This window comes from Tribolium castaneum, chromosome 7 (assembly GCF_031307605.1).
Source record: "Tribolium castaneum strain GA2 chromosome 7, icTriCast1.1, whole genome shotgun sequence".
NCBI lineage: Eukaryota > Metazoa > Arthropoda > Insecta > Coleoptera > Tenebrionidae > Tribolium > Tribolium castaneum.
In genome coordinates, this window is record NC_087400.1 from 9,477,120 (window position 1) to 9,496,753 (window position 19,634).

General features: G+C 29.1%; 1 protein-coding gene across 2 annotated transcripts; it reads left to right on the forward strand.

The window, feature by feature from the left end:
- Window positions 1–26: 26 nt before the first annotated feature.
- shd (shade) lies at window positions 27–15,567 on the forward strand. Of its 2 annotated transcripts, none has more exons than XM_064357723.1 (4): window positions 27–76; window positions 4,759–4,994; window positions 8,319–8,509; window positions 14,406–15,567. In XM_064357723.1, the coding sequence occupies exons 1-4, from the start codon at window positions 71–73 to the stop codon at window positions 15,443–15,445; spliced, it is 1,473 nt and encodes a 490-aa protein (XP_064213793.1). In that variant the 5' UTR covers window positions 27–70; the 3' UTR covers window positions 15,446–15,567. The 2 variants fall into 2 exon arrangements, with proteins under 2 accessions (XP_064213793.1, NP_001123894.1); NM_001130422.1 differs by lacking the exon at window positions 27–76 and adding an exon at window positions 4,543–4,666.
- The last annotated feature ends 4,067 nt before the right edge of the window (window positions 15,568–19,634 follow it).

Sequence of the window (19,634 nt, forward strand, 5' to 3'; positions counted from 1 at the left end):
TGAGATTTAGAGATTTAGTGTTGGTTTGGCTTGGCATTTTACAGCACACAGTCAAAAAGTTAAAAGTTTGATGAAGGTAAGTTAATTAATTAAAAAATATAATGATAACATTTAATAAGAAATTGTTAGTTCCGGTTTTTCATTTATTGTTACTTGTTACTTGAGCTATTACATGAGTGCATCCGATTTTCTCCTAGAAATTAACTCAAAACTGCTAAAAATTATCAAATAATACACCGTAACCCAGGGATGTCCATAACTTTTTTTAAAATCCGTAAGATCAACTTACAGTCCACAAACTAAAAATATTTGTATTATACACAGGGTGTTGTATACAGGCTAGTGAACCAAAGATGTATGTTTTTAAATAGACCTCTCTATATATTTTTACATAATTGGATTCTACGGAAAAAAAAATGAAACTATATAAACTATTATGGGTCTATCTCTTATCGTTTTGGAAACTTTACGTTATAAAAATGACCAACATTTGAAAAATCACTGCATAGTCGCTTACAAATATTTTCAGATAAATTTGCAACAGAAAAGCCTAGACTAGTTCGTAGTTTTAGCAAATAGTCAACTTTTAGTAAAAGTACGCAGATAATATACAGAGCGTCTCAAAACACAAAAATTTGAATAACTCATTTTTTTCAAATAGAACACCATGTATTTTATTTCATGTATCGATAGCATTTTTGATAAACGTTCTAATGGTAATGGATTTGCAAAACAAATTTAAAATATTTCTCTAAATTTTTCAAAAACAATATTTTATTACAGGAAAATTTGACATTCTAATATCTGATAAATCAAATGGTAATTTATTTTTGATATGTACTAATATAACTAATTACATTAGTATTCTAATTATTACTTGATACATTATTAAATTTTACCTATGAAGAATTAATAAGAAAAACAGAACACAAAAAAAAATTTTAACACTTAAGACAGCCCCCGAAAACTGTCAAAATAATGTGTTTATACTTTTGTACATATCTCAAAAAATAGACTACGTAGCAGTACTAAGCAAAAAGCAAAATGATTAGAAATTAATTCCCCACAAAACTACACATTTTTTATTTAGTATTGAATCCGTTTTACACGACCCCTGGGTCACCCTGTATAAATTAATAATACTTTTTTAACAAACTTTATAGAAACATAATGTAATGATATACATAAATTATATGTTGGAGTGTGATTTTTGCCAACAAAGAATAAATGAAAAAAATAAATAAAAAATAAAAAAATAGAAAAACAGAATCGAATAAAAACTAAGAGAAAATAATAAAAAGCAACAAAATTAAGCCATAATAAAATGTCACTTTTGCTTTTTCTTAAAGGTTAAGACATTAAATTGTCTAAACAACACCAAATTTGCTCAAAATTATAGTCATAATTGCATCTTACTTCAGTGAATTTAGTTCGTTTTTGAACTTGAATCTCTTTATTTTGTAAGATCTTGTCAAAAACGCCTCAAAATCACAAGCATACTGAAACTAATGTTACTTTTCCTGTTTGATATTTGAGACAATTTCTAAAATTTCGTCAACAGTGAGCTAAAAAATAACAAAGTTTGATCGAAAAAAGAATTATTCCCCCACTTTCTATAATTTTTGATTTTCTTATTTAAATAAGCCGAGATAAAAAAATACTTAATTAGGTCAAAATTAAAAAAAAACAATTTTTGCATTTTTTTGGTAAGTTTTTGATGCATTTTGCAAAAATTGTTAAAAATAAGTCAAAAAATCTTCGAAAATTTTACTTAATCTGCAAATTTAAATAAAAAAAATCGGTGCCTTGCTGTGCTTTGTAATACGTCTATTTTGTGTCAACCAAGTAATAATTAAATCTGCAAACAAACTAACAAGCTTATTTTCTTGACCTTCTCTTAAAGTGTCGAAACGTCGCGACGAATTTATGAATATTGTTGTTATTTCAGATTTTCTTAAATTATGTGTTAAAAGTTTCAAAAAATTTAGGTTTATATTTAACCAATTGTATCATATTTTAAAATTAAAAAAAGTGTCATTGTTTTAAATAATTGAATTTTAATTTATTGTAAGCTGTCAAGTAACACTAACTAAGACTATAATTAATCTACAGGGTTGCCCAACTCAGCTCCCGTCTTTTGTTAGCTCAGTTATTAGTAAAGTTGAACTTTTGATATTTTGCAGAAATCTAGGACGTATTTCAGGAAAATATTTCTTATTTTACAGAATGTTTAAAAAAATTGAGTCGACATAATAATATTTTTTAATGGCATGCTATTATTTTTTAATGCTAATTAGGACGCTTTTCTAGCTTCTTACATGTCCCTCAAGTTTTTGTTAAATCGGTTAAGGGATTACTGTTGAAAAAAATCAAAACCAAAAAAATCGGTTTTACACCTTTAGTTTTAAAAATTAATAAAAAATAAAAACAACATTTATTTCATAATATTATTATTAGGTAGGTAAGAAACAAGATCTAACAGACTTAAATCAAATTGATTAAAATTACTACAGAGTGTTTACAATTTACCTTCAATTTTTTAAACTTTAAAGACTTTTATATTGCTTATTTCAAATGGCAACCTGTTTATTTTTATACCATTCAATGAGAAGTTAAAAAATTTACGTATTTTCTTATAACAAGCCTAACGAAAATCTTAACACATTTCGAGTTAGTTGATAAAAACTTGTTTTGTCAAGTATTTTAATGACAATTTTGATGAATACATATCAACACCGTTCCTTTTTATGTCAATCGATGCAGAATGAAAACACAATATTTTGTTGTTATCACAACCCTGTTGCAAATCCTAACATATTCTGAGTTATTTTTCGAAAATGGTTAAGGTTACTGACAAATAACTCCGAATGTGTTAGGATTTACGTTAAAGTTGTAATAAGAAAAAATGTTCATTTTTTAATTCTACGTGGAACGATGTAAAAATAAACAAAGATTGTCATTTGAAATAAGCAAAATAAAAAACTCTAAATTTTAAGAAGTTTGAAAATAAATTGTAAAGACCTTGTTGTAATTCCGATCAGCCAAACTTAATTAGTAAGTCTATTAGACCTTGTTCAAAGCGTACGTCATCAAGAAAGCACTATTGCTATTTTTTTATTAATTTTTAAAACTACAAGTATAAATCCTATTTCTCTGGATTTTATTTTTTAACAGTAATCTCTAAACCGATTAAAAAAACTTTAAGGACATGTAAAAAACTAGAAAGGCATCTTAATAAGCACTGAAAAAATAATAACAAGCCATTACAAAAATGTATTATTATAATACTTTTTTGGAACACTCTGTATAATCACAAATATTTTTCTGAAATACGTCCTAGAGTATAAATAACGTCTACACAAAATCAAACGTCCAACTTTACTAATAACAGTAATAACTGAGCTAATTTCAAAATTTTGACGATGTGCGGCCATTTGAACAAATGGATAAGTGGGAAAAGAATTTTTTGGGCAACTTGTGTTCAGCAACTATGACGAAAACTATAACGAAACAGTCTATAACTGAGCTACGGAAGTGGGGAGCTGAGCTGGGCCACCCTGTATACTAACAGTGGCTATTGAATTCCACAAATTCAAAAAATTAATTAAAATTGATATTAAAAAATTATTGTTTCCACATTTTTGTGGTGACAAGAATTTTGCAAAAATTAGGTAAATTTATAATAAAAAAAAATTAACCGCACGCCAAAAATTTTGAGTCATTCATAGGCTAGTTGTAAGCAAGAAATCATTAAAATTATTGATTTCATATTAGAGAAAATACCTACTTCGTTTATTACTTTGTTAATGTATTTTTTCTCATAATATTATTATTTTTATTTTATTTACCCGGTAATCTGCTACGATCGTTTCATTTGAAATATTTAAAAATTTAGTGAAGTCTTTTATATTCCGTATAACCAGTCCAGTAAGTTATTTAGGAAAAGGGGAAAGCTCGCCCTGTTGGGACAAAACTGGTAGACCTTGACCGTACCTTTAAAATGTACATAAATACCACGGTCTCTGTATCATTTGAAACCCTTTTCAAAACACCTTTCGATCTAATTTTGCTCCGCCCTAGTGCGCTTCGACCCACTTTCTTGCATTCTCGCTCTACATAATATAATATTATCAACGGATTTGCAAGAAAGTCGTACCCAATCTAATTAATCAAACATGAAATCGATGTCGCATTTCCCTTTTCTGCGTCTTGTTTTAAACCCACGCGTCTTTTTACCCAAGTTGGCAAAATTGCGCTCGCTGAAGACACATTGTTGAAACCGAATCTGTGCGATGTTGACGTGAGAAATAATTAATCTTCAATATTCTGACCTCGTCAGAACCTTGACCCGCTAAAGCACTCTCTTCTTACCATCCATTTATCTGATAAGATAAGTCGAAAAAAGCCGGCAAAATCCGCGCGCTATTCAATATCTTACACAAATGTCAGAAAGATGATGAAGAGAACTTCCGTTAAGAGTCTGGAATGTTGGAGATGCGGCTGTTGAACCATTCTTCAACAGTTTATACAAAAGACCCAAGCAAGACGCTACGAGACCGTTCTTTTAACCTAAAATCGCCGGTAATCTCAGTTAATGTCTTAAAATACACAAACGATAATCGTGTGGGTTATCGAGTGCTCGTCTCGACGGTTTTGAAACCCCAAGGTTAGTACAAACAATTAAAATCGGTATTTTTATAAACACCAAAACACAATCGTCCTCTAACTCGATCCGTGATAATTATTTTAACGTTTCAGATGTTTGAGAAGATTTTTCAGTCGTTGGACGTCACAAGTTTGCTCATCATCGCGATCTTCTTCCTGTTCTTGGAGTACAGGCCTCCGTGGTGGTACCGCAATAATGATTGCAAGAAAGGTGTTAAACTCATACCGGGACCCTTGGCTTTACCTGGGCTTGGTACTACCTGGATATTTTTTTTCGGAGGGTTTTCCTTCAACCGACTGCACCTGTATTACGAAAACATGTACAAAAGGTAAGAGGATGATTTAGTTCTCGAACCAATTCCAAAATTTTGATGATGTGTGGCCATTTCAACAAACCGATGATAAGATAAGTGGGAAAAGAATTTTTTGGACAACTTGTGTTCAGGGAAATATTTAAAATTTCGAAAAAACATTTTTTTTATTGGGAACATCAACAAAAAAACAAAGCTTGATGATAATAAAAAATAAAAAAGCGTTTTTTCTTATAACAACCCTAACGTAAATCTTGAAACATTCCGGGTTATTTGATAAAAACTTGTTTTGTCAAGTATTTTAATGACAATTTTAATAAATACATATCAACACTGTTCCTTTTTATGTCAATCGATGCAGAATTAAAAAACAAATTTTTTTTTGTTGTTACAACCCTGTTGCAAATTCTAACACATTTTGAGTTATTTGCTAAAAACTCATTCGGGCAATGAAAAATCACTTTAATAATTAAAACTCGAACATGGTTAAGGTTTTCGGAAAATAACTCCGAATGTGTTAGGATTTACGTTAGGGTTGTATTATAAAAAAATGTTCATTTTTTAATTCTGCGTGGAAAGATATAAAAATAAAGAAGGGTTGCCATTTGAAAAATGCAAATTAAAACACTCTAAAGTTTAAAAAGTCTAAAAATAAATTTTAAACACCCTGTAGTAATTCAGATCAGTCAATTTAATTAGTAAGTCTGTTAGACCTTGTTCAAAGCGTTCGTACTAATAATGTTATCAAGAAAGTTTCTATTTTTTATTAATTTTTTAACTAAAGTGATAAAACCGATTTTTTAGTTTTCATTTTTTATTAGTATTCCCTGAATCTATTTAAAAAAACTTTAGAGGCGTGTAAGAAGCTAAAAAGGCATCCTAATAACCAATAAAAACTAATAGCATGCCATTAAAAAATATATTATGACGTCATACTTTTTTGGGACACTCTGTATAATCAAAAATATTTTCCTGAAATACATCCTAGGGTATAAATAACGTCTACACTACACTACACACAATTTTTTTTATTGGGGGACTAATTTATTACGAAATTAAATAATTTTTGTTAAAATTTAAGAATAGGTGAAAACAACAAAAAAAAACAAAGCTTGATGATAAAAAATTAAAAAAAATTGACACCTCTAACAAGAATTTAATTCAGAAGATGGTCAAGAGTATAGGTTTTTGTATTAAATATTTATATTGAAAAACTATCACAAAAAAGATTTACCAGCCTTGAAATGAACACTTGCTGAAGTTCGAAAAGTTGTATACAGGATGGCCCAGCTCAGCTCCCGTCTACTATACCTCATTTATTAGTAAAGTTGAACTTTTGATATTTTGTAGACGGTATTTATAGTATTTATACTTTAGAACGTATTTCAGAAAAATATTTTTGATTATACGGGGTGTGGCATTTTGGATGTCCGAATAGGGAATCTCCGAATCTAAGAGGTTTAGAGAAAAACGAATGACACATAATTTTGGTCAAAACCGCATCCAGCTATCGTCTTTTGTTTTCGACTTATAAACAAAAGTTGACAAGTTGACATTTTAGCGAAATCTTAAAAAATCATATCTTCCTTATTATAAAAGATATAGATTTGAAGCAAAGATATTATACAGGCACTTTTCAGTGAATTTAGTAATGTTGTTAGTGATTTTTTTAACCAATCGTTTAGCTGTAATAACATACAATTTTATTTTTTAAATAGGATTTATAGGCGGCTGTGATATTTTTGAAAAATTTATTTTTTTCTGATTTGATGTGTCTATTTGTATTTAAGAAAAAACATAACATCTCGTTTTTTCTTTATAGTAGCCCATGAAAAAATTTTGGATTTTCAATTAAAACTATAAAAAATATATTACCTAACAAGTATTTATAATTTAATGTTTTTTTTAAACACTAATGAATTAAAAAACAGCATATTAAATTATTATTAGATAAAATTTTTGCGATTAATAAAAATTGTTTGTTTTTAGATTTAAAATAGCAAGCTCATTCTATTTTCTAATTAAACATGGAATGTCGGAAAAAGAAATATCTTATTAATTGTATGATTGTCTGTCAACAAAATTTTATTTTACAAAAAAATGTCAATGCAAACACCAAATAAAATACATAACAATAACATAACGTAAAAATACATAACATTTTCAATAACAAATGTAATTACAAAATCTGAGACGATCGTATATTTGTTTAATTGAAGATAACTTTAACATAGCTTATTTTGATAATTTCACATTTTTACTTTAATAACCGTACACAATATGTGAAATAATTTTTCCATTGTCAAATACTTTCAAATATTTTACATATATTTTTTATCAAAAGTATATAAAAAATATCAAACTGTATTTATATTGTTTTCAGTTCAAAAAAAATAAGCTTTTCAAAAATGTCATAGCCAACTATGATTCCTATTTGAAAAAATACAACTTTATGATATTACAGCTAAAGAAATGATTTAAGAAAAACCGCTATTAGTCTTTTTATTTATTATTAAATTTTCTGTAAAAAAGTGCCTGTATAATGTCAGTGATTTACGTTAGAGTTGTAATAAGAAAAAATATTTCCTCTTTATTTCTGCAACGAATGACGTAAAAATGAGCCGGGATTGCCATTTCAAATAAGCAAAATAAAAGGCTATGAAGTTTTTGTAAACACCCTGTACTAATTCAGATCAATCATAATTAATAAGTCTGTTAGACCTTGTTCAAGACGTACGTACTAATAATTTTATAAAGAAAATACCGTTTTTATTTTTTATTACTTTTTTAAACAATTTTTTTTTGGTTTTTAATTTTTCTACGAGTAATCCCAGAACGGATTTAAAAAAAAAGTTAGGGACATGTAACAAACTAGAAAGACATCCTAATGAGCACCAAAAAATAATAACATGCCTTGAAAAAAATATTATTATAACGTCATACTTTTTTTTTGAACACTCTGTATAATCAATAATATTTTCCTGAAATACGTCCTAGATTTCTACAAAATATCAAAAGTCCAACTTTACTAATAACTGACTTACAAAAGACGGGAGCTAAGCTGGACCAGCCTGTATACGTACTTAAGAAAATTGTCATTACATTAAATCCAAATTCGAAAAAAATATTACGAAAAAGTCGAAGAGCTGTGATTTTGTCAAACGACACCAGTAAATAAAAATTTGTGCAAGCTTAACCATTTTGAAGATAACTCAAATGGCTTATCTACATTCGAAGTTAAAAAGTTTCTAATGTAGGCCTGAAAAGAGACACTATGTATAACTTTACTACGAAATTATTTGTTTTGTTTCATTCAAGTACTCAAGTTAATTTTTTTCTCAGGTATGGACCTGTCATGAAAGAAGAATATTGGTGTAATATACCTGTTATTAACTTATTTGAGAAAAGAGAAATTGTGAAGGTTCTTAAAGCGGGTGGCAAGTATCCTCTAAGACCACCTGTTGAAGCAGTCGCCCACTATCGAAGAAGTCGCCCTGATAGATACGCTAGCATTGGGTTGGTCAACGAACAAGGTAAGATAAATAAATAATAATAATACATTAATAATGATTTTGTTTGTGTTTGTGACGTACAAAATAAAATTTTAAAACATACGTGTCTTATTAAAAATAATAAAGTTTTTTTAATTATCATCAAATTTTAGATATCTATTAGCGCTTTCAAAACTATAAAAACGCCAACGCCGCATTTTACCGAATTATTTTTTTAAATAAGATTTATAAAACTGTAAAATAGTTATTAATCGTTAGATCTCTCATTGAAAGTATAAATTACATTAGTTATTATTTTTTTGAAATGCATAAATAATTTACAACAGCTAATTTTGAGAGAAAATGCGACGTTGGCGTTTTTATAATTTTGAAACAGCTAATATTAACTGTAGTTTTGTTCTGTAGTTGGAAATTTTGACAAATGGGTATAATATTCATTCTTAGTATTTTTTGTCACATTTTACTTTCAATTCGATATTTTGAAAAACATCTGCAGAAGTTTTTAAGTAGAAACTGTTGTAAATACATTTTTGATTCCATAACTGTCTTTTAAAACTATTTTTTTTTATTTAGATTTCTTTTAAAAATGTTGTATGATGTTCACTAGGATTTTTGGCTAATTTACAATTTTTTTGATAGATTATTCGAATTAGTTTTTTAGTTTACCCAACTTTCTTTCTCTGCTACACTGACTTTTCTTTATTATGTTCGATAATTTCTATTTTAGAATTTTAGGTGTTTCCATTGCAAATTTAAATTTTCTTCGAAACAGCTGTATATGTTGTCTTTCTTTCCCACCCAAAACTGATTCGCGTAATATGATATTCTGAAAAGTCTTAAGTAATATTTTTTACCTTTACCTCAAAATTTTGGATATTTCGAAATTTGGAAATATCCTGGAAAAGATCTAATCTGCCTTCTCTTCCATCAAATGCTCAAACACGATTTCCGAATATTAAAAAAATAAAGTTATATATCCTGACGAAAAAGATGAAGAAAAGATGCAAAACTAAAAAAACATGTAAAACGCCTAAACTAAAGGCTTAAAAAAGGTGAGTAAATTAAAATAAAAACATCCTTCTATACAAAGCATAAATGGAAGTAACTTCATTTTAAGAATATTTTATTGAGCAAGATTTAACGGATTATATCTAATAGTATACAATTTGAAATGATTATCTTTTTGAAAATTACATTTTGTAGAAAACATATTGCTGGAAACATAAATAAAAAATCAATAAATACGAATTATAAATATTCATTTATTTTTAAAAATTGCAAAAACAAAACTAAGTGTAAACTACAATTTTTATTTTTTTTTTAAATTAATTTAATTTTTTGTTTCTTACTATCAACTATGTGCATCTTCATCTAATTTCATTACATTTAAATACCTACACCCATTTTTTCTTATCATACAAAACATACATAAATTCGAGTTAAATTGTCGCACTGAAGACAAAGTTATTGAACTTTCTGAAGTTCAGACACAAGAATTCGATAAGAATATTTAAAGCCAGTGACCATGATGACTAATATCAGTAATATCTAATAAGTAAATTGAAGTAAAATAGCGTAAACACACACTTTGGTGTCTGAGTCTATTAGATATGTTCAAATATGATAAAAACGCTTCCATTTAAAAATATCACATTTAAGGGGATTCTTATACAATCTGCGGGTTTTTCATCGGAAAACAGAGGCTAATCTATTCAATAGATATATTTCTGCGAAAATACGATAAAAAGTTCTTGAACAAAAAGAGCTTTAAAATTTTTTTAAATTTACAGAAATACAAAAAAAAAACATATCGTTGTAATGACAAAAACATATTCAGTTAATTTACCTTTTGTAGTATTGCTTGATCAAAGTGAAACAGTTGATCCAATAAATCATGAATTATTATTATGAAAACTAAAATACATAGGAATGCAAATTAAGATTTGAATTGGTTCTGTAGTTATTTAATAGAGAGAAAACAAAAAATAATTATGAATAATATAATTCAATCTACATTTCAAAATAAAAAAGCTGGGGTGCCACAGGGCAGTGTACTGGGTCCGATGCTGTTTTTGTTATACTTTGATCTTCCTAAGTAATTATACTTATAACTAATTGTAAAATTCACATGTATACACTGACGATATATCTATAGTCGTATCTCAGCCATTCCATTTTAACGGACGGTACACTGCACAAATTTTTAGATTTTATTTTCGGTTTTTACGAACAGTATCAATAGGATGCACAATGTTTGCAACCTACATTTAGAGTCACATTTTTAAAATTCGAAATCTGAACAGGATACAAAAATACAAATTGATGACGGACGGGACACAAAAAAAGACCTCTTATTTTTATCGTTGAAATTCGTGTTAAAATTCTGTTAATTTAAAATGCACTAATTCCAACAACGATTTTTAAAGTAAAAAGTGGAACCTGTTAAAACTTTTAAAACTACAAAACCAAAGAATAACGTAAAATACAAAACCTTCTTTCTAATTTACTTTTTGTTTACACTTGACGGACGGGACATGACAAAGGGAACAAAAAAAATCTCTTGTGTGAAATCAACTCTAAAATGCGTTTTAAACTAAATGCGTGGTTAACTTTTCACGTGCCAAAATTGAACCAATTTGTTTGATCTATTCGCGTTGTTAACTTTTAATAACGAATTGAAATTTAACGAATCTTTCTACAGGGTGCTCAAAAACTGACGCACCAACTCAGCGGTACGTTATTGAGGAGCAAGTGCAGATTACGGGAAAAATGTTGAAAAAATTCCTAAAGTCATATTTTAAACAATCTGGAGCTACAAACTTATTATGTTAACTTCTTTAGTTTTCATTATTTTATTATGTTTTTATGTTTCATACCAGGTAATCGTTCCGTAATAAAACGATGAATAATTATTTTTAAATTTACTATCAGATTTTAGCAGTTTTTTTTATTTAAAAAAATTAAAAGTCATCCAAAAAATCACAATGTGTAGATGTGCCAACACTGGGAATTATTTCCTAGGAAACCGTTTCAAAAATAATTTATTTTTATTGTTGCTCAAATTCTATTGCGATCATGACTGTTAGACAACGTTGCCACATATCATTTATTTAAAACCCGTAATTTATCAATAACTTTAATACAAAGAATTTTTTTATTATTTTTACCTTTATATGTAACCAGTTCTCTACCACACACCATTGAGTTGGTGCGCCAGTTTTTGAGCACGCTGTATAAACCGGCCTCAACACTATTAAAATTAGTCAGTGGAAATTAAAAATGTTTGTTTTTGTTTAACAACATGAGAAATAAGAGCAACATTTTTCGTTTGCGATAACAGACGGGACATCAAAAGTTATAAAGATAAAAAAGTAATATTACTAATCAATTTACTTACCAATTTCCATTTTTTAAACTACAAGAAACTAGAAAAATACTCTCCAAAAAATATTCAACAGTTTTATTACGTCAGTATTTTTTACGTTATCGCCTAAAAGGTGTAGTATGTAAATTTTAGAATTCAAGGAATTACTTCAATTAAAGTTATTATGCTCTCGCAAAAACATTAAATATAAACCTAATCGTGTATTTTGGAAGAAACTTAGCATTGCTAAAATCATTTTAAAATTTCGGGGTCAGGTTGCATTTTTTCTAGAATAGCTCAACTGTCATTATTATGTTATGATTATGACAAAGCTATAAAGGTTATAAATAAAGATTTAAAAAGTATTGACATTTACCTTTACAAAAAACACGTTCTAAATCTAAATGCAAAGAAAATCTTACCTACAAAAATCGGATCTGCTAGATAACGATCTTTCATTGTAAATATTCAACAACTGAATTAAATAACCAAAAATTTACTTGGACATATTCTAGAAAAAATTTCGGTACCTATTTAGGTACTTTGATACTTAGTGCTTAGTTTTTGATGAGCTTGTACAAAAAAAATCAAATTTTAATGTATAAACTGAAAAGCCTGCAACAGTAAAACAAACAAGTGTACCTACTTAACATAAGTTAATTAAAAAAATTTCAAAGCAGGTACATAGAATTTACCACGTTCAAAAATTTATTAAAAAATTAAATGTTATATTCATTTTTTACTTACATCTAAATGAAGCCTAACCAAGACATACTCTTGGTACTCTTCTCTTTTTTACTGTTTTTTTCCTTTTTTTCTTTTGTTTAATTTCGTTTCTTTTTTTCTCTTTACATGTCACAAGTAATTTGTTGTATCTAAAAGTCACAAAATGTGTCAAAATCCGATCATTAACAAGAAAGTTACAACTAGTTGTATTAAGGACTAACCCTGTATATTAATTTCGGAAAATAAAAATAATTTTTTGACATCTATTGGGTATGTTAAAAAATATTAATAAATAAAAGTAAAAAACATTAAAACATTTACACAAATAAAACTAATCCATCAAAATCAAGCCTAACCAGATACAGGTTGTCCCAATAATGATCCGAAAGAGCTCCATAACTTGCTTATTATTAAAGATATTGACTTTTCCTTTATTTAATATAGCTGCGTTCTTGCTGCATGTTTCTAAAATGTTGCGGTGTATATACAGGGTGTTACAATATAAAAAACCCAAAATCTATGTTTTTACAAATTTTATTGCATTTTTGGACGTAGCTTTTAATACTGAAGATTAATCTCTCAACTTGTATTGGTCGATTCTGCTTAATTTTTGATATAATGAAATAATTTGAATTCTTTGACAAAAACACGTTTTATTTAAAAATTTATTACACAAAAACTGAGAATCATAGAAAAGTAGAACTTTCACCACTTTAAAGGGAAAACTTCAAACCTAAATCTGTTTAGCGTATTATTACATTTAGAAACATAGAAAAATTAAGAAGTTTGTTAAAAGTTGAATAACCTGGAAAACCTAAGTGGAATACTTATTTTTTTGTTTTTGCTTCTTAAAATTATTAAATTGTCTATCTAAAAACATAAAGTTTCAAATAATCATAGTAACTCCACCACAGACCATTTGTTGGATTTTATACGGGAATTAAAAAATTTGCCATGAATTAAAATAATTATGTTATTTCATTGTAATAAATGACGAATAACAGTCTAAGGGTAACATTAAGGGTAACAATAAAGTTATTATTAGCAGAAAATTTCACTCGTTGACTACTGAAACAATAGTTAATATTTTTTTATGTTTAAAGTTAAATATCTTTTAAGTATCAGCAAAAAACACTTAACTGTTAATGTTTCTAGTGAGACAATTTAAAGGTTTATTAGATACAAAAATAAAAAAAATTAAAAATTGGGTGTTTCATTTAAAATTGAATTGTACTTGAAGTTTGAACTTTCTCCTTCTACTTCTACTTCTGTGATTCTTAGTTTTTATGTAGATTTTTTTTAAAAAGCGTGTTTTTGTCGAAAAAATAAGTCATTTCAAAAACAAAACAAAGTCGACCAATAACAACTTGGCTCAAAAACATCTGTGTTAAAAGCTACATCCAAAAATGCGAATTAATATAGGTTGTTCCATTTAAAAAAAACATAAGTTCGTATTGTAGCTAACATTAGAAACGCCCTGTATACTTGAAAATGATTTTAAGTGAGTCAGAAGAAAAAAGGTCAATAATAGACTTTTTCATATTGCTGGGACACCCTGTATATTTCTTTTCCTTTTTCTTTTTCGTGTCTTTATTTCTATAATTTTTTTAGTACTTTTGCTACTTTTTCTTTTTACAGTTTTTTCTCTTTTATTTTCTTTACAAGCCACAAGTTATTCTGTCAAATTTGTCGTAAAATCAAAAGTTGTGTGTTTTTAGAGACTAATCCTGTACATTAATTTCGGAAGAAAAAAATCAATTTTGTGACATCTATTAAGTATGTTAACAATTTATTAATAAATTAAAGTAAAAAACATTCTGTGTCCAGGTGAGGCATGGTACGACCTCCGCAGCACCCTCACCCCCGCTCTCACCAGCCCCAAAACAATCACCAGCTTCCTCCCCGAAGCTCAGCAAATCGCCGACGACTGGTGCAACCTCCTCAAACTAAGCCGTGACAAAAACGGCAGAGTATCCAACCTAAACTACATCGCAGACCGACTCGGCCTGGAGCTAACCTGCGCCCTAGTCCTCGGACGCAGAATGGGCTTCCTCCTGCCAGGCGCCGAAACCGAAACCGGGGAAAAACTCGCCGAAGCCGTCCGACAACACTTCCTCGGCACCCGAGACACCTACTTCGGCTTCCCCTTCTGGAAACTCTTCCCAACACCGGCCTACAAAACACTCATCAAAAGCGAGGCTTCCATCTACGAACTCGCCCTAGAACTGATCAATTCTGCCAACGAATCGACCAAAGAAAGTGCCGTTTTCCAGTCAGTTATCCAAGCGGAAATTGACGAAAGGGAGAAAATCGCCGCCATTATTGACTTCATATCTGCGGGGATTCACACCATGAAGAACAGTCTTTTGTTTTTGCTGCACCTGATTGGACAAGACCTCCAAATACAGAAGAAAATCATCGAGGATTCGACCAAATCGTACTCGAAAGCGTGCGTTACTGAGACTTTTCGTCTGTTACCAACTGCCAACGCTTTAGGGAGGATCCTGGAGGAGGAGATGGAACTTGGAGGTTACCGTTTAAGTGCAGGAACAGTGGTCGTGTGTCACTTTGGGATTGCCTGCCGAGACGAACGCAATTTTCCGGACGCTTCAAAGTTCAAACCGGAGCGATGGCTGGATGATGATAAGGTGCAAACTGCGACTAATTCCCTGTTTCTTTTGACCCCTTTCGGGGCCGGCCGGAGGATTTGTCCCGGAAAGAGATTTATCGAACATATTTTACCGCTGTTGCTTGAGTCCACTGTCAATTCGTTTGAGATTCAAGCGGAAGAGGAGCTCGAGTTGCAGTTTGAGTTTTTGGTGACGCCGAAAGGACAAATGCCGATGGTTTTTAAAGATAGAGTCTAGATGTTTTAATTAGTGTAGCTGATCAATATGTCATGTTTTAAGTGGCTGTGTACTGGCATCATGTGTTCATTTTCTTTCATTCCACTATTTTAATTTTTTAATAAAGTTGTTTTAGCAACAAATTGTATGAAGTATTATTTTCTTAGCCCTATTTGTTATTTAGCAAGATTTCAAATAATTTAATAATTATACTACAATACAAGGTGTGCCGTCTAAACCTCACATTAGAAGTATTCGTAGATCTAATAATGATAGTCTGAAAATTTCTATACAATCATAACCTCTTAGGCCCTGCCTAGTAAAAATATTTTCAAGATGGTGACACTTCCGATTATACCAGAAGTTGTTACCAACTTCCTTTTTTAAATGAAAGGCTACATTTTTAATGCGTTTTTAGATTATTAGAGTTGTTTTAAGGTTGTTTTCATAAGCTTTTCCTATACTTAAATTTGTCCGTTTTTTTTGAATTTGCACTATTTCAAAAGTCGGTAACTCTGCCATTTAAAAAAATTTGGTAATATTTTTTAGCTCATTAAAGTTTTCAGAACTTTAAGCACCCATAACTCAATTTTTTTTAATAAAATACCATAAGTTTTATTTCATTAAATAGTGGAGAATTTAATTCTGCATCGATCTGTATTTGCATTCCCTATATTTATGTTTAATAGTTTTCAAGTTACAATAACTTTTTGTTGGGATTGAGAAATTCATCAGCTATAGACTTTTTCTGATAAGTTGCCATGGAAACGAGAAAAAAATGTGAGAAATTAAAGTTTTTTAAACCAAAATTCAATGAATTGATTTTGTTTGCACAGGACGGACAACACAATTATGAAAAGAGTTTGTCGTTTGTTTATTCAGAAATGTCTTTATGACAAAATATGCACAAGTAGCTGTGGTTAGTAAGAAATTTTCTATTATGTCAAAAAACCAACATAACTTCAAAATAAAAATTGAGACATCCCATTTGAAAAAATTTAGTTATAGTTACTTAAAGTTATTCAAACTTAATCTTAAAATTTTTGAGTTTATTAACTTCTTTTCTAATTTTGAACACACTGGAGAACAAATCTAAGCTCTGTTTTGAATATGATTTCGAAATCTGTAAAACTAAGAGAGTTGCCGATTTTTTAAGTGACAGGTGACAAAAATTTTCAAAAATCTTAAATATCTCGAAAATCGTTAATCTTAGGTATAGAAAAATCTAATAAAAACGGCCTTAAAATAACTCAACTAATCCACAAACACAGTGAAAAACATAGGTTTCCATTTGAAATAAAAAAGTTGACAGCGACTTGCGTTATAACCAGTGTGAGGAAATTTTATGGGCGAAGGTTAGTGCATGGGCGCGCGCTTGCAGTCAGATAAACCTTTAAATCGAAATGTTGTGGAACAGCTTGCATTGTTGATATAAGTTAGGAAAGAGTATTAAAAACTGTTTAGACAAAGAATTTTTTGTTTCAACCCTCGCGAAGGGGCTGAAAAGACGTTTTAGCTAAAAATTTGCAAACACCTAAAATTGGACACATTTTGCGTTTACATACTCATATCTTCCTTCTGGATAAAGCTAGAAACTCCGTTTTTTTTGCAAACAAATTTTCAATAAATGTAGATTTATACGTAGTTTAACAAGGTTGAGTTTTGATAGAAGGAAACCAAAAAAATTACATTTTCTTGTAACGTTGCATAGTTGTGTAGTGAAATTTTCGAGATGCGAGAAAGTTTTTTAATTTAAAAGATAGACTCCCACATAATCGAGACGAAATAAAGCTAATACTTGAAATAAATTTTTGGTGCAAGAATCATTTCGTTATCTGTAAGACTCACCAAGTTATTGCAATTTAAAATTACTGCAAAATGCGCCTGAGGTGAAACCGAACCGTATTTCCCTCTGAAGCGTGTTCATCGCCTTTGATAACATTTCGAGAGCTAAAAATCGTAATTCGTAAATAATTAAAAAATAATTAATGTCACTTATCTATTAATATTTTACCTTTACTTTTAACTGCCCTAACTCTCTGTTAATTTTAATAATATCTAAAAAGTCAAAAGAACATTTTTATCTCATGTACTTATTTAAAAAGCATAAAAGTGCCCCAGTAGAACCAAATTACGAAATTGTAATTCATTTCTAAGTATTCTTTGGTGTGACATTAATATTTTTTTAATTATTTACCATTTTTAGCCCTTGAAATGTTTTCAACTACACCACGTTTCAAAGGGAAATATGCTGCGATTTCACCTCGAGCACATTTTGTAGATAACTAAATAATCCTTCTTTAAAGTCCTTTTTAAAAAAATATACAAATCGTAACGTTTCTGACGAATCAACAATTGTAGTTACACGCTGGGGTACTTGGTTAGAAGCAAATTTCTAAAAATTTTAATCAATTAAAATCATATGTTTATTGCTTTAAACGACGATGCACAAAGCATTAAACAATGTAAAACTTTAGTTTTAACCACAAATTTAGTTTTTCAACTTAATTTTATTGAAAACAATTTTTCAAATATTCCAACTACGATCAAATTTCTAGAAACGTAAAATTTAAAATTATCCATTACAGTTGAGAAATTTGAGTCTACTTTGATAGAGTTAAAATCTGTAGAATGGTCATCACAAGATAAATTTAATGCAAAAATTGACGCAGTTACTAGAAATCCTGATTTTCTAGTTTTAAAACAAATCGCGAATAATGTACCACCTTCGACATATTTTGCATTAGCACCAAATTTTTTATTTACTCCTGTAACCAGCTGTGATGTAGAAAGATCTTTTTCGAAATTCAAAGATATTTTAACCGCAAAACGGAATCCGTTTTCCAGAATTTAGAAAGAATCACAGTTATTCAAGCGTATTTCTCAGAGAAAATGATTAAAATATTTTTATTTAGTTTTTAATTTTAATTTCCACTGAATTAAAACGCAACATTTTCAAAATGTTATAGTGACTTACGCTCCCCTGTATTAAACATCTTCATTGGTGTCCATGTCAGATTAAGGAAATGATGAAATTATTTTTTAACGATTATGTCAAATTAGGTGCCTTGTCAGGGTTTGAACTAGCCAATCAGAAGCTGATATTAGCGACTATTTTAAAATTGGTTCAGAAAATAATCTCAACAAATATACAGCAGTCTTAATAAATTAGCGACTATTTTATTGCCACAATTTTTCTTGGGTACTCCGTAATTATAATAAAACAATAATATTTATGTTTTAATTAGATTTTTGTAAGCGACCGGTAACATTAATTGTATAAACCCCAAGTAAACTACGCCAATGCACACGCTGTAGCGGACCATTTCGTCGATAAATATGAACATCGCGAGAGCTCTACGACGAGTCGGCTGATCGGTTGTGGCCTCATGGCCACCCCATAAAATTTCCTCACACTGGTTATAACCGGAAGTGCCACTATCTTAAAAATATATTTATTGAGCAAAACTCAACTTTCAAATAAATATCTTTATTACAACTTTCAGGACTTCTAATGTGGGATTTAGACGGATCACTCTGTATAACACAAGTGGCTAGGTATTTTATTAGGTTAAATTAAAGTGTATTACTTTCTAAACAAAAAATTAACTTCTAATAAGTTAAAAAAAATAAAAAATAAACTAACGAAATAAAAAAATAAAGCAAAAAAACTTGAATCACTTTCATCAATTCTAGAATATTCATTTCATGAAAATCAAATCAAGAAAACTTTTTCTGATTTTGGATAAATTAAGGATTCCAGATAGATACATTTTTAAATAATGATTCAATTTTTATATAAAAAAAATTAAAATCTGAACACCATTCTTATGTTGCTATCTACTTTTTGCAGAAACCCAACGAACAATTCTGTATCTAACACAATTTTGGTACTTCATTTCCTATCTTGGTTTGAAGCTGCACTTTATGTTCACTTTGACTGCGTTTTCTTTTAAAAATTTCTTTGTTTATTGTTTTGGAGTAAAAACAATTAAAAATTTGTGTAATTTTTCTAAAAATGAATAAACGGCAAATTACAAAAATGTAAGACTGTTTTACTCCAAAACAAAGCCAATTTAAAAAAAATTGTTTTACATTTTTATTTTCCATAACCATAAATAATAATAAACACTGACATTTTTAGTCTGCATTTGAAGAAAACACAATTCAAACAGACATTTGCAAACCAATGTGAAGCCCCGATCCTGAC